The 25665-nt window shown below is 48.8% G+C and overlaps 1 protein-coding gene and 1 long non-coding RNA gene across 5 annotated transcripts in view; one reads left to right on the top strand and one right to left on the bottom strand.

Moving 5' to 3' along the window:
* CABP7 (calcium binding protein 7) overlaps positions 1-25665 on the top strand; it is a 92486-nt gene that overhangs the window by 12263 nt on the left and 54558 nt on the right. Inside the window, exon 1 of one of the 4 annotated variants that reach the window (XM_019493619.2) lies at positions 20547-20778. The exons of 2 other annotated variants lie outside the window; for them this stretch is intronic. In XM_019493619.2, the coding sequence (XP_019349164.1) occupies positions 20640-20778 (139 nt within the window). In that variant the 5' untranslated portion in view covers positions 20547-20639. Of the gene's footprint in view, positions 1-20546; positions 20779-25665 lie in introns of those variants that run through there. One more of the 4 variants, XM_019493621.2, reaches the window with a different exon arrangement.
* LOC109284643 (uncharacterized) lies at positions 18947-22355 on the bottom strand. Its single transcript, XR_002092180.2, has 4 exons — positions 21571-22355; positions 20669-20770; positions 20221-20322; positions 18947-19244 (listed from the first exon to the last, which is right to left on the bottom strand). It is a non-coding gene; the product is annotated as an uncharacterized LOC109284643 (long non-coding RNA).

Consider the following 25665-nt stretch of genomic DNA (forward strand, 5'->3'; position numbering starts at 1 on the left):
TGTCCCCTTCATCCACTCCTCAGTTCTCTGGTTCTGTCCATTTCTTCCCTCCTCCCCACCTCATGTTCACCTCCTCTATCCTCCTCCATCCTCCAGCACTACCATACCCACCCCACACCAACCCCTGTGCTGGGCTGAGGAGACAGAAGACACTAGCAGTAGCGGGGCGGCCCTTTCTCCTATATCTCTATGGGGGCACAGATGCCAGATCTCCCTTCAAAGGAGCAGGGGGAAATTTGGAAACTCCTGGATGGGATATTTCTGCTGTGAAGCGGTGGTGCTGCTGCTTTACCTGGAGACGGGAGATGCTCAGGGCCCTAGTCACATACCCTGTCCTCCTGCTGTTTCCATTTTTTCATTGCCTTCCGGACGAGTGAAGAAAGCCACTGTTAGACTCTGTGGCATGGGCTTATCCCGCATCCCACCTTCCCATTTGATGCCTTGAACCAAATCAGCCTAACAAGGCTTTTGTGCCCTGGGGCCCTGGACAATTGCTCTGGTTGCTCACTCTTAAAACTATAGTGGTGCTGGTGAACCCTCCCTTCACTGGCTAGTGAGGAGCATGTTTGGGGCAAGCAAGCAGAGGTGGGAACTCTCCCACAGCAAGGGACACATATATTTTGACCCTTGCTGCCTCTGTCCAAAGGGCTTTCAGCCCAGGCTCTTACCTAACACTAAATGCACCAAGCGAGCTCAGAACCCCTGACACTGGAAAGTGCCTGGATCTGGGGCTCATGGCTTAAAAAGTCATTTGATCAAGCCCTTTGTTATGCATTTCCCTGGCTGTCAGAACAGGCACTGTAGGAGACAAAGAGAGTGCAGAGGCAGTTAAATGACAGCTTAGTAAATACAGCTCCAGCCTGGACTGTGAACAAGGCAGAGACACTGAGCTCCTTAAATCTAGAGACAAAAGAGAGACCAGCAACTGCACTTCCTACCTCAACGCCTTGCCACTCACTGCTTTAGCATGCTCTCAGGTATGGAGGGCACAGGAACAATCACTGTCCATCACTGCGGAGTAGCCAAAGAGACCCCTGAGAGGGCACGGGCAGCTGCTGTTCTCTCTCCTACTGCTGGATCCTGGTAAGAGCTGCAGGCGCCCCTCAAATCAGGATGCCCATGAGGGGCAGAGAGATGCAAATGCATTGCTGGCAGCACAATTCCTTTCTCATTTGAGGATTAGGAAGTGGTGGAGGTACTTCAGAGGACAGTAACACAAATGATGCCACAGCTGGAGGCGAGATTAGGAGAGCAGAATATGCAGAGCAGTCACAGAGGAGAGGGCAGGAGAAGTGTCTGCTCACAGCTGAGGCAGCATGGATGAGAGGCCTGGGACCTAGAGGTTCCTGGGGCTCTATTCCTCACTGCTGTGTGTGACTGGCATTCACCAAAGCTAAGGAGCGGCTGGTGCTCTACAGCAAAGAAGCCTGAGGCACTTCTGAGAATCCCACTAGGTTCCTATCTGCATCATTAAGCACCTAAATACCTTTCAAATCCTCCCCTCAGGGCTCAGCGGTGCTCTGTGGAGACCTGACCTATCTAGTCAAATTGGCAAAAGCCGCCTTTGGATGGTGGCACCATTTTCAAGGTGCTGAGCTCCCCTGAGTCCCACCTTATTCCCACTCCCCCATGTGATGTCTTGCTCCCCCTTCTGCTGCTGGCAGCACCACCAGTTTGGGAAGTGCACAGGTTAGTGAGTCATCATGCACTCCCTAACCACTGCCACACCATCTCTTTGCTATAGCATAGGCTCAGTGTGCTGCCTGGTGCACTGGGCTTGCTCATGTGCCCATCCTGGGGAGGACTCAATGCCATTATCCAGGCTCCATATCAGGTAACACTTTCAACCATCACACTTCTGCTCAGGAGCCTTCCAAAGACAGAGAAGTAGCATTATATTCATCGCATTGAAGGGAACTATTGCAGCACAAGATCTGGCCAAGGTCATACAGCGTGTCTATGGTAAAGCCAGGACCTGAACACAGCTGTCCCAACTCCCATTGCTGTCTGTGCCCATGGGACTGGCCTCCCCATGGAAAAAGGCATAAGAGCAGTTCTCCAAAACGTTTACTCCTCTCCCCCATTACTAGTCTTGTTGTCACAGAAGGCAGATGAATGTGAGCTGCTCATGCCCTGTGGGGGAAAAATCAGGTTAGGGCATGGACTTCCCTGCACTGTCTACATCCTTCTAGCCAGCAGGTCCCAGAAGAGGAGGCTACAGGCCCTTCCAGGCAAGGAGGCTCCAATCACTCTGACCTACTGTCCTGCCTGCTGCCTCTGCCTTCTTAGAGATATGTGCCAGTGGTAAGAACTTGCTATCAAAGCCACTTGTTTTTTCTGCCTCATGTGATTCTAGAAGATCATGGAAAATGGGAGTGAAAAACAAGCCAGAGACATGGAAGGGATATGTGAAATCACTTCAAGTTCTGAATAACCTTTCTTGATGATTAAGAATGGTTATTCAGAAGGCCTTTCTTCAGAAGACCTCTGAAGAACGGCCTTCAGGCCAAGATCTCCTTCCCCAACACATGTTAACAGAGTGCATCTACACAAGACACTTAATGTGCAGTAGCCTAATAGCACTGTGCAGTAGTGTGCTGGACAAAAACTGTGATAATAGGCTACTGTAGTATGTGGTAGTATTAGGCTACTGCACAGTAAGCATCACTGAAAACCTGTGCACTGGCACTACTGCACAGTAATTCTAGTTACTGCAGATTTAGTTAGTACTTCATTAAGCAAATAGTAAATTAAATGTGCAGTAACTACTGTAGATTAATGAACATGTAGACACCCCCACAATCTCCCTCCTGACTCCCAGAAGAGATGACTGTTTAAGAGTTTCTTTTTCATACATTCCCTTTAATTCGCTGATTCTTTTCTAATTATTTCCCTTTTCTTATCTGCTTGTTTCAGTTTTGTCTTTCTTCCTCTCCCTCTTCTCTCTCCTGCACCCCATTCACAAGGTATCTCTTGCACCAGAACAGCCTGTGTTCAAATCTGTTCACTCTTCTAATGTCTGGCTCTCTTTTTCCCTCTTTCTTTCTACTACTTCTACTTGATACTGCAGTGATTTCATAATGGCTGCTTTGTGATATAATTATTGTTTCCATGGCAGTACATTGTGATGTCACCCAGGAGGGGACCCTACTTTGGGATGCTGTGGCTTCTTGTCATGTGGCTCAATGCAAAAATTGATAATCCCACCTTTCTTTTTCTAATATCGAACCCATTTCCCTTGCTTTCTGGAAAGCCTTCACTGTTCATTCCTAGCTCTGCCTGTAGTGAAGCTCCTCACTGTTCCCTGCAATATACTACATACACCCATCTTGGGATGAATGTAGGAACACCACTGAGCAGAGCACCACCAGGTCAGCTTCCACCTCTTCATGTGACATACTCTGGCTCTGCCTCCCATTCCAGAAAAATGCTCTTCACAGAATCAGAAATTTGAAAACAAAGTGTTTCCTAATCAAGCAAATGAGTGCTAGACAGCTTTATTCTTTTATAAGATGCCCATTTTTAACAGCAAGGGTAATTAAATACTGGACTAGTTAACCATTAATGGAAATTTTGGAATCAAGTTCAGAGGTTTTCCAGCTATGAATCTATGAACATTTCTCATCATTTAACTCATTAGCACCCCTTTCTAGTGCTCCCATCCAAAAGCCAGTGCCTTACACCAATCAAACCAATACCAGGGAATCCTGCAGGCTGCATGGCACAAGGTCCTATTCCTGTGATAACTATTACCCAGAGCAGCATGATTTAGTGGATAGAATGGCTAGGAACAGAATTGTATTTGCCCCTAGACAGATTTTGCCCATGTTTGTTCCAGAACAAATGTCTTGGGATCTGTGTGTACAGATATTATTTATCTAATCAGGGTTTAGTGTGCAGCTAAATGCACTGCCGTTTTTTTGCCATTCATTCAATGATGCAATCCCAGGATAACCATTCAGATGCACTTTGCCTCCAGGGATAAACAGTGTTTCTTACCCCATGAATCTTAAGATTTATCCTGAAATAATGGATATGGATGTCTGAATGATTGCATTTCCTCCTGGGATAAAATGATTTATTCTGTGACAAATGTGACATCTGTTTGTAGCCTACTTGCAAGACCTGGGTTTTATTTCTGTCTCAGCCAAGTGACCTTAGATGAAGTGTTTCACTTTTCCTTTCTCATCTACCCCCTATCCACATAAACTATAAACTTTCTAGACAGAGCTTGTTTCCTGCCAAGCGTATGCTCAGCACCAAGCACAATGGGGCCCAATCTCAGTTGAGGCCCTTGGCTGCTATTGTAAAATAAATAATATGTTTTGTCAACAGGACTGCACAACTCCCACCCCCACCCTCCCTACAAATGCAAAACCCCCATCTCTGGACAATTGAGGATATCCCAAAGCATGGTTCTGCTCTTTAGCAACAGAAAATCCCTTACATAGATTTTGCCTGACCTTAATCCCTCTGGCTTCTTCACTGTGTCTGCCATTGCAGCTAAACATCTAAAACTCCCAGGGAAAGCATGTGCTGAGCTGTTAATAGAAAAGGAGGAATTGCTGATGAAAAAATCTGTGCGCTCAAGATGGAGGCACAATATTCTCCCACTACAGGGCATGATGCTCTGGTTGGACAAAGCTCTAAGACCTCTGCATGGGTCTCACACCACTATAATAATGAAAATCTGCACCAGCGCCCCCAGAGAATCAGACCATTGGCCCATCTAGACCAGCGCCCTGTCTCCAACAATGACTAGCACCAGCTGCTTCAAAAAAAGGTACAAGAACCCTGGCAAATATTTTGTTATGTCAAAGCCTGCTCATAAGAGAAGCTTCTTTTTGAGCCCATTAGCTAAAGGGACATATATGACTGGAAGGCACCAGATGGACTGAGTCCAGAGATGCTTAATGTCCTGAAGCATGTGGATTTATAACACCTGTCAATCCATGGGGACCAAAAGAATCACGGAATCATAGAAAAATAAGTATGAGAGGAACCTCAGGAGGTCCCATCTAGTACAACCCCTTGCTCAAGGCAGGATCATCCCTGTCTAAAACCATTCCAGCCAAGGGCTTATGTAAGCAGATATTCAAACTTCAAAGGATGGAGATTCCTGAATCCCTGTAGGTCATCTGTTCCAATGCTTAACCAACCTCAAAATAAGAAAGTTCTTCTTAATATCCAATCTACATTTTCTATGTTGCATATGGGATGTATTCTGCATTTGTTTACCAGTGGAAAACTGCTGTTTGTGTCATAGTTGTGTAACCCATTGGTGCAAGTGTGTTCTAAGTTCACCGGTGCACTCAGTCTCAAAATATGAACCTGCTACAGACACCAGCCTTGGCTCCTTACCTCACACTGTTGTAGCTTAAGTATTTAGCTCCTGAGCACCATGGATTAGTTCAAGTATGATGGCCAAGATGGCAGTCATCATACTGGCTTCTCTTCCTTGTTTCCAGATGCTGAACTGCATTAAAAGAAGCCAAGGACTTTAAACCCAGTCTTAATGCTGCTTTACTGGTTAAGCCAAGAATAGAGCTGCTATGGAGATGTTATAGGGCTATGAGCACAAAAAGAGGAGAGCTATTCAACAGCAAATGGATTTGCCCTGTAGAACAGTTCCTAGCCCAACATCCCTGGTGCAACTACCACACTTCCAGTGGTTCAACCTCAAAAAGAGACAAGGTTTGCAAACAAGCTCCAAAACCAGCCACCACTGCCACTAGATATGCCATTGTTTGCAAAATACCTTCTACATGTAGCCCGGGTGTACACAGAGTATGTAACCCCCCGCTCTGAATTGAAGGGGATTGTCAGCAGACAGAGGTGCTGTGGGAGGGAACTGTCAACTGCAGTTTCCCCTCAGTTCCCTATAGAGTCAGGCCAAACTCAACTGCTTAACTATATACAGATTTATTAATGAACACACACACACACACACACACACACACACACACACACACACACACATATATATAATCACTTACTCAATGGTACAGGACTATATTATATACTTGACTTATACCTCCTATAGAGCTTCAACCCACACAGGTAAGCAACAGATCTGAAACAAGTAAGTATAGGTAAATACAGTACGTCATCAGGAATAAATGCAATTAACTATTTACAGTCCATGAAAGAACATTCTCATGTATGAAGTGGAAATCAAAGATAAGAATACACTTGTACTCACAGTGGCAATGTGTAGGGAGTGCACACAGGTGCATGCGCACCCCCTGAGATGCCGTGCACCCCCTGTAAGCTCCAGCCACAAAACCGGAAGTGCACTTTCAGTTTCGCCACTGGCTCAGTCAGAAACATGTCGTTAGCACAAATAACAACATATGAGGTGCTTGCTCACCCTTGCAGGTGTTGAGGGTGCTACTATGCTAGGGTTTCCCCACTCAGTGAGGGGAGGCCTGGCCACAGCTCTGCCAGGGAAAAAGGGGACCATGCTCCAGGCCCTCCAACCCCTTGTGGGCTGGGACAGGAGGACTTACCTCACAGGAGCCACTGCCGGCTCCCTCCAGAGGATTCCCTCCCCTGTGGGATACCCTTGTTCCCAACACTAACAACCCACAGTGATGCGGGGCTGCTCCAGCTCTGTGGCACGGTAGCTGGCCACTGCCCAGGCTCTCTCCTGTCCTGAAGCTTGCTTGCAGCCCTGTGCATCAACCCATGCACCATTTGGCTTGCTCCTTATGGCAGGGGTTGGAGGCTCAGGCTGCCTTGTATGACACCGGGGCTCAATCAGCTCCTGGACCCACTGAAGAGTGCTGCCGCATCAGCAGCCTGGCCTTGTGCCAGGGGTTGGAGACTCGAGCCACCTTGAAGCAGCTCCCAGAGTCCCGGTCCCATCTTGGACCCTCTGTGCAGCAACCCCTGCACCGCACTCCTGGCCGTATGCCAGGGGTTGCAGGCCCGAGCTGTCTCAAGCGGCTCCCAGGGTCTGGGCTCTGTGCATTGATCTGTGATCTGCTCCCTGGCCACCTGCCAGGGGATGCAGACCCGGACTGCCACAAGCAGCCCCAAGATCTGAGCCCCGTGCGCTGCTCTGCGCACCGATGGGGCTGAGGCGTCGGTCCTGGCGAGGGGGCGGGTCTTCAGGGCTCTTCTGGGTGCTGTTTCACCTGCTGGGCAGCTCTTCCTCAGCTCTTCTTAGCCCCTTTTTCTTTCATCGTCCCCCAACGTGTCTGCCATGTGCTGGGCACATGGCTCCTTTTTATTCACTTTGGAGGCTCCACCCCCAAAGTCTTGCTGGATCTCCAAAATGCAGGCTTCAAGCACGTCTGGGAGGCTCCTTGCCCTGCCCCCACCCCTCAGCGTGGGTTCAGCTCCACCCAGCCCTTACCTGATCAGTGGATGGGCTCACCCATCAAAATGAAGATTTTCCAAGCCCAGGATATGCGGGGTTGAATTGGTAAGTCCACCACATACATTATAACGTGCTTGGTTGCCCAGCTGCAATGACACCAGGACATCTGGCAACCCTCTGGAGGAATGGCTCAGTCTCCTGGCAAGTGAGCTTAAACTGCAGCCATCTTGATGGAAAGCAAGAGTGAGATCCATGTCAATGAGAGCCTCTAAAACACCTTTAGGTAAGGAGAGTAGGGTGCTTGTCAGAGCAGAGCAAGACCTGAGCTGTCCCAAGCTACATCAAAAGGCTCTCTGTTGCAAATTACATTTTTGCTCACGTCAGAATAATTCACTTCATGAACACCATTATGTGCAGGGAAAAGCACTGCTTGATTCACAGAAGACCTGACATGCTGTGCCCCCATTTCCAAGTCAGGAGTTCAAACACAGAAGCACTGTGTTTTCTTAATTTAATCACAGACAGTTAAATAATTTCTTCATGTGTCTTGCATTTTTAAATGTTTTCTCAGAGAACAAGCTTTACACAAGGAAATACCTGGTTACACAGTACAAATTACAGGCATTGACTGGGCTAGTTATATTGCTGACATTGGCCAACAGCAAGCAAAGCCTAACACCTTCCCAAGCCAAACATTCATGAACAAGAGCTGGGCAGCTCAGCCATAAATGAAGCCAACACTTTTACCATTGCTCTCCTAACTGGCTTCTCTCTCTGAAAAACACTAAATTGAGTCCACCGATTTCCTTGACCTAAAGGGTGAATCTAACATTAACCAGTAACTCCCAGATTAGTCTGAGAAGTTTCACTGTCCCCTTGCTGCTAGGGCAGAGTTAAGGTTATGATAGCTCCATGAGCCAGATTATGTGGTACGTTGTTTTAAAGCCACCTTAACTTTAAAGTTCCTGGAGTTTTTAACATTAAAGTCTTTGAAGGGTCATCCACCTTCAGAATACCCCCATGTTCTTGAAGTTTTGCACTTTGGTGGGAAAATAATCCCTTAGCCAGGGACAGCTCTTCAAAATAGCTTGGGCCTAGTCAGCTTGAACAGTGATATGTATAAAGGGACTAGTTGCATTGAAGGCTGGAGGAAGTTACCAACAGAATAAAGCAGGAAGAATTTGTGCTATCCATACCTCCAGTCTCCCCTCTCCCCATCCCCCCGCCCCTAACCACCACTTACCTCACATGTGCATAATGCAATGGCTGTGACATAACAGACTAATTTAGCCAAGTATATAAGCGAAACCTATCCCCACAGCTCAGCCAAGGCATTCTCAGGCCCTCTGGCTGATCAGCCCATTCTCAGGGTAAGAGGATGAAGTAACACCTGCCCCAGCCTGAAAGAAAGTAAAGACTGAACACTTTGCTTTTATGGCTCAGGCGGATGCATCTTTATGAGCCAGACACAAGAAGCACATTCATGCCACAAGATGGGGGCAGGGAGCAGAGATGGAGAATGAAGGGAGAAAGGAGAGGGGAATACTGAGAAGTGGATGGAATGACAGAAAACATGAATACTGGGGGACAGAAGATGGGACTAGGGGGAGAGAGGAAAAGGGGAATGGGAAACAGAGAAGTGAATGACAAAGAAATGGAGAGAAAGAGAAAGCAGGAGATGAAAGATGAGGAAGTAAAATGGTTTGTAATCTAGTGAAAGAATATAAGATGCAGACAGAAGGAGGGAAGCAGAGAAAATTGGTATGATGGAGAAAGATGGATTTAGCTAAAGAGATTGGAGAGCTAGAGAGAATGGATACAGAGGAGCAAGAATTGGGGGGAGGAGATAATAGAAAATATGGGACAAAGAAGAAAGGCAGAATCAGTAACAAAGAAAAGGAGTGAGAGAAAAGGAAGGAGCAATGGGACTCCTAAATCTTACCAAATAAGTGGCATGAAGAAACATTCAATGAGAAGGGGATACAGGTGCTATGAGAGGGAGGAAACAGATAGCCAGGTCCAGAAAGAAGAACAAATGAAGTCAAGGGAGATGGGGAAGGCAGAGAAGGTTGTACTTAGTGTATGAAAAAAGGAGCTTACCAGTCCTGGGAGCACAATTCTGCTTCACCTAACACATGACCAAAGTGCAGTTTGTAACCAATTCTGAGTTACCTGATTAAAGGGTTATGAGGGATTCATGACCTCCTCCAGGCATGTAAAGGCCCCCATTACAGGAATAAGGAAACTTCTGTAAATTTCTGGAGGCTGATGCTATTCCTATAATGGGGGCACATAGGTGCCCAGAGGGCATAATGACCTGCTCCTTATGTCAGGTAACTCCCAAGTTGGTCATAGACTGCACCTTGGCCATCTGCTAAGTGAAATCATAGAATCATAGAAAATTAGGTTTGGAGGGGACCTCAGGAGGTCATCCAGTCCAACCCCCTGCTCAAAGCAGGACCATCCCCAACTAGATCATCGCAGCAAAAGCTTTGTCTAGCCAGGTCTTAAAAACCTTCCAAGGATGGAAAGTCCACCACCTCTCTGGGTAACCTGTTCCAGTGTTTTACTATCCTCCTAGTGAGAAAATTCTTCTTAATATCTAACCTAAATTTGCTGCAACTTGAGACCGTTGCTCCTTTTTCTGTCATGGTTCTATCTGCCACCATTGAGAACAGTCTAGCTCTGCCCTGTTTCGAACCCCCCTTCAGGTAGTTGAAGGCTGCTATTAAATACCCTCTCTGTCTCCTCTTCCGTAGACTAAATAAGCCTAGTTCCCTCAGTCTTTCCTCATAGGTCATGTCCCCCAGCCCCCTCACCATTTTTGTTGCCCTCTGCTGAACCCTCTCCAATTTTTCCACATCCTTTCTGTAGTGGGGGGAGAGGCAAAACTGAACACAGAACTCCAGATGTGGTCTCACCAGTCCTGAATAGAGAGGAATAATCACTTCCCTTGACCTGCTGGCAACACACCTACCTATGTAGTCCAGTATATACTGTTAGCCTTCATTGCAACAAGGGCACACTGTTGGCTCATATTCAGCTTACTGTCCACTGTAACCCTCAGGTCCTTTTCTGCAGAGCTGCTGCCTGCCAGTCAGCCCCCAGGCTGTACTGGTGCATGGGCTTGTTCCATCCTAAGTGCAGGACTTTGCACTTGTTCTTGTTGAACCTCATGAGATTCCCTTTGGCCAAATCCTCCAATTTATCTAGGTTTCTCTGAATCCTAGCCCTACCCTCCAACATATCTACTACTCTCCGCCAGCTTAGTGTCATCTTCAGATTTGCTGAGGGTGCACTCTATGCCATCTTCCAGGTCATTGATGAAGACATTGAACAAAACCAGCCCCAGGACCAACCCCTGGGGCACTGCACTTGATACTGGCAGCCAACTAGACATTGAGTCATTGATTACTACCCTCTGAGCCTGATGCTCCAGCCAGTTTTCTATCCAACTTACAGTCCATTCATCCAGCCCATACTTCCTTAGCTTGCCTGCAAGAATGCTGTGGGAGACTGTATCAAAAGCCTTGCTAAAATCAAGGTATACCACATCCACCAGTCTCCCCACATCCACAGAGCCAGTCACCTCATCATAGAAGGCAATCAGATTGGTCAGGCATGACTTGCCCTTGGTGAATCCATGCTGACTGTTTCTAATCAGTAAGCACCTTTTTCTCCTCCAAATGCTTAGAAATGGATTATTTGAGGATCTGCTCCATAATTTTCCAGGGACTGAGGTGAAGATGACTGGTCTGTAATTCCTTGGATCCTCCTTATTTCCTTTCTTAAAGATGGGCACTATGTTTGCCCTTTTCCAATCATCCAGAACCTCTCCTGATCACCATGAGTTTTCAAAGATGATGGCCAATGGCTCTGCAAGCTCATCAGTGAACTCCCTCCGCACCCTTGGGTGCATCCTGCCCAGCCCCATGGACTTGTATATGTCCAGCTTCTCTAACTAGTCCCTAACCTGTTCTTTTACCACTGTTGGCTGCTCACCTCCCCCCCAAACTGTGCTGCCAGATGCAGTTAGTCTGGGAGCTGACCTTGCCTATGAAGACTGAGGTGAAAAAGGCATTGAGAACTTCAGCTTTTTCTGCATCCTGTCTCACAAGGTTGCCTCCCCCATTCAATAAGGGACCTGCACTTTCCCTGATCCTCCTCTTGCTACTGACATACTTGTAGAAACCTTTCTTGTTACCCTTCACATCCATTGTTGCCTACAGCTCCAGTTGCCCTTTGGCCTTCTTGACTTCATCCCTGCATGCTCGAGCAATGCTTTTATACTCCTCCCTATTTATTTGTCCAAATTTCCACTTTTTATAAGCTTCCTTTTTGTGGCTTAGTTTTCTGAAGAGTACTGTCTTCAGTAGAATCCTGCTCTTCGTGTTGGAACTCCTGTAGAAAATAGATGGATAAAAAAGTGTGTGTAAGACAGGCAGAGAGAGATCCACAACCGTGTGTGTGTGTGTGCGCGCACATGTGTGTGTGAGAGAGATTCCCATATTGATGTATATGTATACACAAGAGAAATTGCCATGACTTTGTATATTTCTGTTTCTGTGTTATCTTCAATGTAGTGTGTGTGTGTGTGTGTGTGTGTGTGTGTGTGTGTGTGTGTGTGTGAAGAGAGGGAGAAAAACGTAAAACACACACATATGATTATGTCTGTGAAAGTTCTTTGTGAGTGAGTGCATGTGCATGTCTGTGCAATCCCCAGTGAGGTGTGCATGGGGGTGTGTGATTAGAACAGGAAGAACCTCATATATAAAATAAGAGGAATTACTGTCATTGTTATCTCTGGCTCTATAACTCCACACTGACAGTTTCATCATGTTTTAAGCTTAACTGACATAAAAGCAGTAAAGAATGCACTGGCTGATGTCTACACGGGGATGTCTTATCTACTCCCCTTCCAGCACTGGAGGAGAGTTGAGTTGTGCCAACCCTGCAGCCCCAGAAACTAACAGAAGAAGCAAGAGGGAGTTCCCACTTTTATACAGAAAATCATAGGGGTTAGGATCACAAGCCAACGGGCCAAAGGGAGGGAACAGGTAAAAGGTAAAGAAATATCAACATTGTGGAATCATTCACTTAGCACCTTAATTTCCCTCCCATACACATACTTCCAGAGGTGTCCCCAAACAATCCTTTAGTCCCTAGAGCACCCAAACAGCAGCTTGAGCTGCCCCCAAGTCTAGTCCAGCTCCTTCAGTCCAGTCCCGGCTGACCGAGCCACTGAGATCTCCAGCTCCACTGCGCACTCCTCTGTGTAGAGCTGACCAGGTTCCATATGCACGCTGCTCTCTTTTTCACTTACTCCAGCCTCCAGCTTCCTCTTCCTTTTTCCCTTGCCTCCCAGCCTGGGTTTTTGGGAGTTGTAGTCCAGATTAACAGACAGCGCAGCTCTGCAGACTACCCCCTGCTATTACACACATGATATTCATATTACAGGGTTTGCCTCATTTGCATTGTCAGCATTATCCCTAGTGAAATCAGCACACAACCTCCAATACCCTCAACAATAATGCATGGACAGATCCCATTATCCCTATAGTGCACAGAACATATTGCCCCCAACAGTATATCCCCAGCAATGGCCTGTAGACCTCACTGTCCCCATGAGCAATGTACAGGCCCTGCTAGCCCTGCATAATGCCTTCTATGTCATACTACATCTTTGTGACACTACAGGTGCCTTTCCATAGAGCATGAGCCTTCCTCCAACAGCAATGTTCTGGTTGGTTTCAATGTGATCAGGATTGGGCTCATAATGCTCTCCATCCCCCACTTGTCCTTGGTTCCCTTCTTCTTCAGCCTTGCTTGTGCAGCTAGTGGGACTGCAGCTCATGCCTGGGTGCCTGGAACATTGTGGACAGCACAAGCCAGGTGCACATTTCCCTCTTTTCTGTCGCTTCTTCCTCTAACTGAGGTCATGTATCCCTGCTGCTTCCCCCTGGGGGCTTCAATCCCTAAAGACAGCTTGGCATGCAGAGCCATGTTTGGCTGGTTTGGCTATTGTTCCCATATCTGTATCTGCCATCACAAAGAGAAGAGCCTGAGAGCCTCAAATCCAGGCACCCTGATGCCTGGGGAGGCAGAAGCTAAATTCAGCCTTGAGTCTGGATCCCCATTTCACAGCCAGTGCCTCCCTTTGCAATGGGTTAAGCAAAGTCTCTTTTTGTAATGGGTTAAACCAGCACCCTCAGACACACCCACTTTAAAACAGGTTGAGACAAGTGGCTTATAAATAGCCATGCAATGCACTTAAAAGGCATCATTAATCAACAGATCTTGAAGCTCTTTCCTGCAGTAGCTCAGAATCATTAGCCCCATTTAATAGATGCAGAAACTGAGGTAGAGAGAAAGCATGATTGCACAGTGAATCACCAGCAGAGCTGGAAGAGTCCAGCTGTCCTGACTTGAAGCCCTTTGCTCTGTAGACATGGCAAAGCCAGATACAGAGTCTGGAGAGGTTTGCCTTTTCGGGTTGTTCTGTTCTGAAGCATGTCCCCTCTTCTGGGGCCTTTAGCTTCTAACTTCCTAGCCCAAGGCTCTCACTATTGCTTATGTCACTATGGGGAAGGAGTGAAGTCTCCGTGAAAATGCAGAACAACCCCAGCCCCAGCAGAACTGCAAGGTCCTTTCACCTAAGAAAGGAGGGCAGTGTCATTTGACCTCCTATTAATAATACTACTTTGCTCCTATAGAGCACTGCTCATCAGCAGCTCTCAAAGTGAATTGTAAAGGAGGTCAGTATTGCTGTCCTCACTTTGCTGATGGAGAAACTGAGGCACAGGAAGGTGGACTGCCTTGCCTGAGTAGAATCCAGGACTCTGAGGCTCAGCCTAACACACTATCCTGTAAGCCACACTACCTTGCATGCTGGCTGCACACAGTGGGTTAGTGGCAGGGGAGAGGCCAGAATGATCCTTGAGTTCTGCTCTGCAGCACAGGCACTTGGTGAACATTCATTCAGGCACGGCAGTGAAATAACCGCAGAGTGAGGCAGAAGCAGGTGGGACAATGACATCCCCACTCCAGGCATGTCCCTCCACCCCCACAGAGGGCATTTATCCCAGTGGCTTTCCCAGGGCCCAAGTGATATGTGGAATTTTCTTGGCTTCAGGGCAATGGGGATGGGAGGAGAGGACTCAAGGCAAAGAACAACTAACGACTAGAAAAGACCACCAGTCAATGTCAGTGCTTGGCAAATCCAACCTGACAGGGAGCACACGTCAGGGATCGATATGAGCTAGAAGTCGTTGGAGACTCAAGGTCACCTGGGATCTCCACTCTGTGCCAAATGTCTGCATTTCCCTCTGCTAAAGGCAGTGGCCTGGGGGGTGTCACACTCCAAGAACAAGAGGGGTGTTGGGAGCATCATAGGACAGGCTGTCAGCCAGTGAAGGATTGGAAGAGAATGGCCCATAAAATGATGATGCCGAGTAAAGCTCCAGTTTGATGCTGAAGGACAGTGATGGAGAAGGGAAGGGGCACTGGGGTTGGTGGTCACAGGATTTTCTGCTTGGAGGGGCACAGGCAGCTTGCACCATAGAGCAGGGGCTGACAGGCACCACCAGGTTCTGGGCAGATGGACAAAAAGCACCTACCAAGCAGGCTGCAGGGAGACACTTCAGCTACAGGCTGCTGATTTTTGACAATTATAACAATGGTTTAATAGCTCAGTAGAGCTACTGTGTGTGGGAAGCAATGTTCAGCACCTCAGGGTCAAGAGCAGCCAGGCCCCAGCAGTGTAAGTTCCCTCAGAGCAGTCTCTCCAGACACAAGCCTGTGGGATGCTCTTTGTGTAGCCATTGGTTTATGCGATGTGACCTGTTCAAAGCCCAGAAAAGTGGGATTGGAGCTTTTTAACAGGGTCCAGTTAACTCCTGTATTGGTTTCCTTGAGATCCATGATCCCACTTGCCCAGATGGCTATTTAACCCTCATTGATATTCTTGAGAACCTTTCCCTCCTTTGTCTGGCTGCACAGTCCCCTCTGCCTCCTTCCCACATGTCTCAGATCCTATCTACAGGTTATCTGGGGGCTGTAGGTGCAGGGAACACCCTTTGATCCAGGCACCTGTAGCAGCCCCAGTCACAATGCAGGCTCGGGCCAGTGGAGATAGACTGTTCTCTGACCTTTTCTTCATCACTCCCCTTCAAACACAGGAGCATGTCTGAGATAAAGAACACACACTGGGATGTCTGCCTTTGAACTCTGACAGCAAGGGAAGGTGGGTGGGGATGGATAATGCCAGCTGCCTGACTATCTGAGATGTGACTGACAGCTGGAGTAGTCTGATATGGGCAGGACTTCAGATGACCAGCATAAGTCATTTTCAACCTGGAGGGATGTGGGCAGTGGGGTCCCCCAGGGCTCGGTCCTCGGACCCGCACTGTTCAACATCTTCATCAGTTATTTGGACAATGGGGTAAAAAGCACCTTGTTCAAATTTGCTGATGACACTAAGATGTGGGGGTATGGGGACATGCTAGAAGGGAGGAATAGGCTGCAATTGGACCTGGACAGGTTTCAGGGGTGGGCAGATGAGAACAGGATGGGTTTCAACACTGACAAGTGCAAGGTGCTGCACCTGGGGTGGAAGAACCAGCAGCATACCTACAGGCTGGGGAACTCCCTTCTCATCAGTGCAGAGGCAGAAGAGGATCTTGGAGTCAATATTGATGCCAAAATGAACATGGGCCGACAGCATGGGGACGCGGTCAGGAAGGCCAACCACACCTTGTCATGCATGCACAGATGCATCTCAAGCAGGTCCAAATAGGTGATCCTCCTCCTCTATGTGGCACTGGTCAGGCCACAGTTGGAGTACTGCATCCAGTTCTGGGTGCCGCACTTCAGGAGGGATATGGACAGCATGGAGAGGGTCCAAAGGAGGGCCACCCACATGATCAGGGGGCAGCAGGGCAGGCCCTACGATGAGAGGCTAAGGGACTTGAACCTGTTCAGCCTCCATAAGAGAAGACTGAGGGGGGATCTAGTGGCTGTTTACAAACTAGTCAGAGGGGACCAGCAGGCACTGGGGGAGTCCCTGTTCCCCTGAGCACTACCAGGAGTGACTAGAAATAACGGTGACAAGCTGGCAGAGGGTAGATTCAGACTAGACATCAGGAGGCGCTACTTCACTGTCAGGGTGGCTAGGACCTGGAACCAACTTCCAAGAGAAGATTATTTGGCATGACTGCATGGAGGCAGGGACGTGGAGGAGTGTGATGAAGCAGGTAGGATGGGGCACAGCGAATGGGGTACAAAATATGGGGGAATGCAGGCAGATGTAATCCTGGCAGGTAAAGGGCAGGAGTGTCTGAAATAAAAGGCAGAAAGGCTTGAAGCAGGAGGCAGATTTGTGCATTAAGCAGCAATGGGCACCCTGATCCTCGGGGCAGGTCAGCCTCATGTGCATGTGCCACATGGACATTTGATTCTCTGGTGGAGAGTAGCATTTCTTATGGTGCTTGGCAGGGCTTTCAGTTCTTGATCAAGCCTGTTATTAGCAAGTTGCTCAAGATCTGTCTAACCATCCAGCTGCACTAATGAATGTGTGACAGGGCTGCCACAAGAGGATGGCAAAGCTGAAGATGAGAGCACTGAGTCATAATGTGTGTGTGTACCAGTATCTAATTATCAGTTGTACCTCCTCTCCAGAAACTGAGGCTTGGTTTTAAATCCAGTGTTGGTTTTCACATACATGTATGTGTGTGTGCATGTGCACATGTACACATATGCACACACACATATGCACACACAATTTTTGTGAGTCTAACAATGCTTTTTGTTCTGGGGCTCCCCACACTTGCCAACCCCCTTGACCAGTGCTAGCATATAAAGCTGAAGCCCCTCTTTGGTGGGACCCTGATCCCAAACATGGAAGACAATCCTATTGTGATGGAACTGAAATGAAAAAAATAGTCCTCTTGAGCCTCTAAGATGCTGTGTATAGAAAAGAATACAAATGAGTACTTTGTACAGCTCCTTGCACTCAGAAGGATGCTGAAGTCTTGCATATACTATCCAGAAAGCAGCATTCCCACCCACTGAAATGTAGCCACTTCTGGGGCAGAATCCCTCGGCTGTTTAACGATGTCTAGTAACACAGAAATTCTAGGGAGAAACAGCTGGGTTTTTGGTTGTAGCCAAAAGAGAGAAAGAGTATATTTGACAGAAACTGAGGCAGAGCTAGAGGTTCAGAAGGAGCTTGGATTTAGTTGTTATCCTGACAAAGAGGTATGTGGACTCTTTAATGACCCTGAGGGGCCAAGACTCAGAGGGCCAGATTCTGTTCCACCTGTTGAAAGTCAAAATGGATTCAGGCACTAAGTGTGACTCTATTTCACCCTGTTCAAGTCCCCGAAAAGCCATGAATGCATCAACTGTCATTTCACCCTTAACATTGAGCCACAAAAAAAGCAGCAAGGAGGACTCCCCTACCCTTTGTATTAAGAGGTTTATAGAGCCTGGTGCAGAATGAAATAGGATCACATAAGTCCACTGACATGCCTAGTATGTGGAGTGTCTTCTGTTCTAGAGTCATTTTTTGTCCTGTTTCTAGCAGCACAGCACCCCCTAGGGCACAGGGCCAAACCAATACTCTGTAATTTAATGCAACATCCCTTTTATAAGGCTGCTCCCATCCACGGGGTTAAACAAGCCCCACTCTGCTTAGCTGGTGATCTCCTGTGAACCAAACCCAGAATGGCATCCAAGTCAGATTTCCAGTTCTGGCATGTGTGATCAGGGCGCACTCAGGAGCACAGGGGATGTGTTGTAGATATACCCTACATCACAGTCCCTAGTCTTGGATCCATTCTACCACCTTGTTTTCTGACTTTCCTTTACAGACACCACTGCTGCAGCTCCAGCTCCATGGGATAGAGGAGCAGCACCTGAGCAGTAACATCCCATGTGGCTGCTCCTAGTGAGCTGAGTTGCTACTAATAGCCTGCTGTGGGTGAGCAAACAGTAAGGCACTGCAGCAAACCTACACCAGGCGCTGGTCTCTGTGCTGCACAACAGAGCTGCTAGATGCTTCATGATGGCTCAGGGGAGAGGATACAGGACTGCCCCTCTGTGACCATGGCCAAATCTTAGATTTTGTAAAAAGGGATGAGGAAGCAATGACTGGTACTGTGGGGGGAATAGTCACCCCACTTCCAGCTTCCCTGCCTCTCCCACAGGGGTGGAGAGACCACACCACAGGAGCAGCAGCCAGGGACTTCAAAAAAGTCCTTGTATCAGGTAAGAATCCCCCCTCTTTGCTGGTGCCCCTGCCCTTCTTATGTGCTCAGCCATCTCCCTCCCATTTCCCCTCTCATCTGCCCACTGCTGCCGCTGTACCTAGCTGACGCAGGGGCAGAGGTAGGGTGGCCACTGATGAATCACCAGAATACAGGACATCCCTTGGATGAGAGGTGGGACTACCACCCCGCTTGGTCAATCAGTGTTGAGGGGTGGTGTTGAGGGGTGGAGCAGTCACCTCCTCAGCTAATCAGCAGTGAGGAATGGGGCTACCATAAGAAAACAAGGAAAATGGCACCAGCCTTGACTTGTTGCTGACTGTTATAATAAAATATTAATTCTCTTTAATTTTGCACTTTTAATGACATTGAATCCCACAGAGAATATGGCACAGCAAGTGTGAGGCTTGAGCACCCCCCTCCCCACGTTGGGATCTGGTCTCACTTTAGCCCAGCTCCACACTTGGAAGCCAGGGGCACACACTGCACAGGGACATCACCTCCCCCTCCATCAGCATTCAGCATAGACACTGGGCACTCAGGAATCTTCTCTGGCCACATTCAGGTCAGTGGGCGTTGAATGCCTGTGGCAGTGCATCCAGCTGCCTGGAGAGACTCTCTCTTCCTTCCCCAGGAGACTGACAGGTTTGCCTGTCCTGGAGGAGAAATAATGGCTTAATGAGCTGACCCAGCTACCCAGGACCCAGCTGCCCAAAGCTCCCCCTCCCCACACAGCAGGACACCCCAGGGCCTCACCAGGCTGCTCTGTGGGTGCAAAGACAGTGACAAGAGCCTCCTCCTAGTCCCACTGGCATTCTAGCAGATACAAATGTAGTGCTCCCCCTGCCCACTCTCAAAGTCATTACCTTGTGCCAATGCAGCACAGGGACATGTGTGTGCAGATCAACTGCCTGACTGTGGCAGCTCAGCTGCCCCCAGAGCCCAGGCCCATCTGCACACACCCAGCCCAGGGACGGGGAGCTCAGGCACTCAGCAGCGCTTCGGCTCTGTGTTCCTGTACATGCACTGCAGCCATAGCTCCTCACACAGGTGCAGAGCAACCAGCCCCTGGGATCCTCTACCTCCCTCCCACCTTCCCTGGCTGACTCCTAATCCTGCTCCTCCTGGCTGTGCAGCACTCTATCTATAGGCACAGGCAATAGCATCATGAGGACAAATGATTTGACATGTATTTCCACCAATGAACTGAAAAACAAGACTTTTTGCAATCTGTTCCTCTTTCAACAATGGACATAGGACAAAGGGTTTAAAAACAGGATGGTCCAGTATAAAACAGGACCAATGGCCACCCTCAGCAGGGGTAGCTCTAGAGCCACTCCTGCCTCACTCCCACTGGGCTAGGCAGAAAACTGGGCTCAGCTAGGGACAGTGACAGCAGAGGTGGCAGCAGGCTGGTGGTCAGCAGAGAGGAGAAACCCACCTGCCACCTATGCTGTCCCCAGCTGAGCCCAATTTCCCAGGCAGCTGGGCTGGAGAGAGGTAGGAGTGTCTTTAAAGTTCCCCCTTCCTCCGGGTCAGCCAGCAGACAGCACTAGCAGGAGGCAGGGGAGGAGGCGATGGGAGAGGGGATGTGCTGCTGAGCATGAAGGGGAAATCAGGAGGGATTCTTACCTGCTTTGGGAACTTAAAAATTGTCCCTGGCTGCTGCTCCTGTGGTAGGATTCCCAGGTAAAGGGGAATCCTAGAGCCAGATACTTCCTGCTCAGGTACAATCTGAGAAAGGAGAGCTTTTTAATATCCAAACAAGCCTTGAACTTTCTATGGATGGGCCCCATGTAGGGCTACAGAGGGTTTGTTATCATGGGCCACTCAGCCCTCTGTATCACCGCAGAGGATGTAGCTAATGTTGCAGAGCCCTGTCCCCTATCAGTCAAATCCAGATCATTTCAGGGAGGTCCCACAAGACTCTCAGGAGTCTCGGTGTTATTGCACTGACTAATATAACACTGACCCTTCTGTCCCTCCCAATGCCACTCTGAGGCAGCATGGGCTTGCTGTCCCAGACAAACTGCAAATGAAATGGTAGGACCATGCTGAAACCCATGAGCCCAGAGTTCACCTGGATGTCCTCAGGAAACCCTGGGTACAATGTAGAATCAAGTCCTGGAGGAACACACACATCTGGTCCCAACAGTGAGTCACTGAGCTGTGTGAAGAGCATCTGGAAAGGTAAACAGATCTGAGTGTCTGAATTCATGGGCCATGGGGTTCCTGTATCAGTTTTGACAGAACCATTGCAGCTCCATGTTTGCTGGGGAAAGGTAGCAGTAGAGGTTCCTGCCCCCTGTCAGTGTGGGAAGCTGTTTCCTTCTGTTACAGTTTTGGGGCTTATAATTGTTTTAAAAGAGACATGCTAGTGAGAAAGAACAGACCCAGATTTTAGGGGCAGGGGCTTCTCCTTGGCCAGCAGTCCAAGGAAAGGAAGGAGGGAGGAAATGTAGCCTCTATTCCAGGAGGCTAAGCATTTTCTGAGTGCTTCTCTCTTTCCAGCAAACCCAGAGCTCTAGCTGCCATGCTGAGCTCTGTAGTAGTCTATTTGGGCTGGGCAATCTCAGCTGCATCCAGGAGTCTGAACCCAGTGTAACCCGGGCAGTACTCCAAAAGGTACCCCCCTCTCCAATTGAAGGGATCAAAGCAGGTACACAAGCGCTGTGGGAGGTGTAGGGACTCTCCTCCCCCTATAGAGCAGAGCCAGACCACCAATGGGGCCTTAGCCATATACCTTTTAATGAGGGAACAATACTGGGAACATAACAGGCATAAATCAGGGGGTACAGGAGACACTACAACGCCCCAAGGGGGCAGGATTCAACAAAGGTTAGACACTTACAATCATTGACAAAAGACAGGGTTAACAAAATATAAAACACAAACAGCAGAACAAACAATACTGGTTGGGGAAATATAAAAAGGCACCAAATACAGAATGTCAAAGGACAAAGAAATATAGGGCCTAGGTACCTGGAGGGGTAGAAAGGTGGAAAATACAATGGCTCCTTTCTACTGCAAGAGGAATTTCTCCTTGTTAGCTCACTCATCCCAAGTCACGACTTGAACTCAGAAGTCCCATGTGGTAGGCAGGAACACTGCCACACAGTCACCAGTGCTGGCACTGCTCCAAGCTGCTAGGGGTTTTGACCTTCCTGGAGCCCCGGCCTCACCTTGAGCTGCCTGGTCTCTGATTGGAGGAGCTGGAAGCCGAACTGGGAACCCCTCAGGTCACTGCTCAGATCCTCCTGCTGGCCACAGCCTCTCGTAGGGGATCCTAGAGCTCAGTAGGAAGCCTCTCCTGTTGACCACAGCCTCTCGTAGGGGATCCTAGAGCCCAGTAGGAAGCCTCTCCAGTTGACCACAGCCTCTCCTAGGGGATCCTAGAGCCCAGTAGGAAGCCTCTCCTGCCGGTCACATGCTGCGCTGCTGAGGGTCCAACTGCTGCCTGCAGGTCCTGCTCCTTCAAGTGCTTCTGGGGCAACTGCTTCCACCCCGAAGGCTCAGCTCTTGCCAGCACTTTGAAGTTCCTTCCTCATAGTCCCTCGCTGGTCTCTCTCTGAGTCAGCCGCGCTGCCCCTTTTATCCCCCTCCAGGTGACCCAAGGGGCCAATCAGGGGACATGAGAGGTGAATCTCTGGGGCCTGATTGGTGAGGAAAGGGAATCCCAGTCCTCCAATCATCTTTTGCCCTTTCAAAACCCCTGGGCAAGGTCACTGCCAGCTAGCCCATCACACCAGCTTCTCTTCTAGGCATATATGTGCCCAGGGACACACTTCTCCCAGATCTCAGGTGCATGGGGCACTTGAGTGGATAGCTCAGAAAAAGGTAATACAAGGAGTTCTGTGTTCTGGCAACTCCTTGCAGCATTAATGGCATGGTTCCTTTTCATTAGAGTAAGACAACTGCCCAGCTGTTCAGGCCATGAGTGCTTGTACAAATCAGGAGTACATAAAACAAGATGTCTAATGTTGTTTGTTGCCTCCTCACTTTTGTTTAATTCATTTGCTGAAATGAGACTTGCTGCATGGTTATTGCCAAGATCTCTCTCCTTTCCTGTCCGGAAAAGCAGCACAACCACCCAGCACCTTTCACTCATCCATTGATTTATAAAAATAACTGCCCAGGGCTGCAATCCAACCCTGCATCTGAGGCAGGCCACAGGTCAAACCTTCCTCTAGGCATGCTGTGAGTTTCTAAGTCTGTCCCTTTCTCTCTCTGTGTCCTGGGAATATGAAAAGAGACCAAAGCTACCCCTCATTTACAAACTCCCCGCTTCCTCTCACCCTGCATTGATAATCTGACTTTTCATGCTTTGTCTTCCCTACACTTCTGAAAGGGAAGAGCCATTGCTTTTCTCTTGAGCTGGAGTCAGTGTCATTGATTAGGTAATAGCAAGGTCAGAGACTGTTGAGCTCTGTAGAGACTGTTGTGTTCTCTGTTAACAGGTAGTTATCCATGTGAGTCTGTAGCAGGGGCAGATCCAGTGGGGTGCAGTGGTGTACTTGCACCCCCTCTCCCCTTTGAATCATGGTCCACCCAAACTTTAAAACCAACTGCCTAGCAGGGGAAGCAAAATGTTTATTTAGGCAGCAGTGAGAGAGTCAATTGACCTCGTGGCTCATTGGAATCTATCTGATGCTTTCTAAACTCTTCATCCCACAGGTATTAAGGAGCTTATTCCCTTTTTAATGCTCTTGATGTTCCACTAATCAAGCTTAGATTGATAGATTGATTGTAAGGCTGGAAGGGACCTCAGAAGATCATCAGGTCCAGCCCCTCTGCACCAGGCAGAAAAGACAACTGGGGTCAGGTGACCCCAGCAAGGTGACCCTCCAGTCTCCTCTTGAAGATTTCCAGGATAGGTGATTGCACCACCTCTGGAGGGAGCTTATTCCACAGTCTGGACACCCTAGCTGTGAAGAAGTTTTTCCTAATGCTGAGCCTGAAATGGTCTTCCAGGAGTCTGTGGCCATTACTCCCACCAAGCCTGTAGATGTGTAGGAGATTGTTCGTCCCTGTAGCAGAGGGCTTTCCCAGGGCTGGTCTGCCATTGGCCTACCCACCTGTTTCTGGGCCAACTGCCCACCTCCACGCCTGCCACGCCTTGTTGTCTTTTAATTGGTTCTAATAAGGCGGGAGGCTGCCAATTTTTGACCCAATACTGGGGGGTGGTATCTGTGGCTCCATTCCTCCCCTATACCACAGCCCAAACCTCACAGATGGCATCCAGGTGACACAATGCTCCCAGCCTACAGCCAAACCAAGCTTAGCCCTCATGTTTAGACCTCAGACATGCACACGTTCATACCTCCCTCCTCTCACTAGGGCCTCTCACGCTCCACCCCTCTCACAGGGTCTCTTTTATGCATCGACAACTTGTACCACCTTGCTCCCCCTCGGAGCAGGCCCCTTCGGCCATAGGCTTTATCTAGCACACACCTTGGGTGGCAGATGTACCGTCTTTTGGGCCTCTCCTGCATCTCTCACCAGGGTAGTGGCCAGCCAATTACCTGACCGGGGCCAAGCTTGCCCTGGCCCCTCCCCAGGCAACACTACACAAACTCACACACACACACACTGGGCTCCTAGTCCTCTGGTTTCACCCTCACTGGGGCTGCACATCCACCCCATCCACTGGAGCTCCACATCCCTACCCCTCCACTGGGGCCTACCTTTACTGGGGCTCCACATCTTCCACCCCCTCACTGGGGCTATGGGGCTTCCCTTCCCAGTGGGGGCTCAGGTGGCCCTAGCCGTGCCTGGTCCCAACTGCTATCCACAGTGATGTGGGGGCTAGGGGTTATTGAAGAGCCCCAACCCACCTTCCACTGGGGTGGTAACTGGTCTGGTATTTTCCTGGAGGTTTCCATGCCACTGGGATCCCCACCAGGCCACCCACTCTTGGCAGGGTGCAGTTTTAGGTCATGCCCAGGACTAAACCATCCCCATAAGCTCCTGCCCTTACCTCCAAGATGTTTCATACAGCCTTTCAGCCAGGCAATGTTTCTGCCTAGCCTGCCAGCAGCGAACTGCTCTGTTTATATAGGCGGCCAGAGTTCTAAAATGGCCGCTGTAATCAAGCACCTGCTGGCTGCTTGGCTCAGCCTTTAAAGTGGCAGGCACCAACAGTGCCCTGCCACAGTCCCCAGCTGGAGCACTTTACATTTCTTGATGTTGAATTTCATCTGGTTCCGATCCACCCAACTTGCCAACCTGTCTAGGTCCATCTATATGTGCAGCCTATCTCAAGTGTGACCATGCTTCCCCATAACTTGGTGTCATCTGCGAACTTGGCTAATGAACTCTTCATCCCCACATCCAAATCATTAATAAAGATGTTGAAAAGCACTGGACCAAGCACCGACCCCTGAGGGACACCACTGGCCACTTCTCCCCAGGACGACACAGATCCATTCATTAGAACTTTCTGGATCCTACCCCACAGCCAGCTTCCTACACACTTAACTGTTGAGCAATTAAGTCCACAATCCTCCGATTTTCTCATGAGAACATCATGGGATACCAAATCAAAGGCTTTTTGGAAGTCGAGGTATACAATATCAACCTCCTCTCTCTTATCCTGGTGGGAGTTACCTGATCGTAAAAGGAGATGAGGTTGGTAAAACAAGACCTGCCGGCGGTGAAGCCATGCTGGCTGTCATGCAGAATCCTACCTGCTGCAAGCCTATCTCACATAGACTCCTTAATGAATTTTTCCAGGATTACCTCTGGGATAGAAGTTAGGCTAATTGGCCTATAGTTACCTGGGTCCTCCCTCCTCCCCTTCTTGAAGATAGGCACAACATTGGCCTTCTTCCAGTCCTCAGGGACCTCTCTGGAGTGCCATGAGTTTTGATAGAGCTTCGCCAGGGATTCCACGATGATTTCGGCCAGCTCGTTCAGCACTCTTGGATAAAATTAATCCAGTGCTGCCGACTTATATATGTCTAATTTTTTTAAATTAATCACACACCAGTTCTACAGCAATAGTAGGAAGGTGGTCGTTCCTACCATGCCCATTCTGTACCCTATCTGGCATGATTTTCCACTTGGACCAGTGAAATA

The sequence above is a fragment of the Alligator mississippiensis genome, chromosome 10 (assembly GCF_030867095.1).
Source record: "Alligator mississippiensis isolate rAllMis1 chromosome 10, rAllMis1, whole genome shotgun sequence".
NCBI lineage: Eukaryota > Metazoa > Chordata > Crocodylia > Alligatoridae > Alligator > Alligator mississippiensis.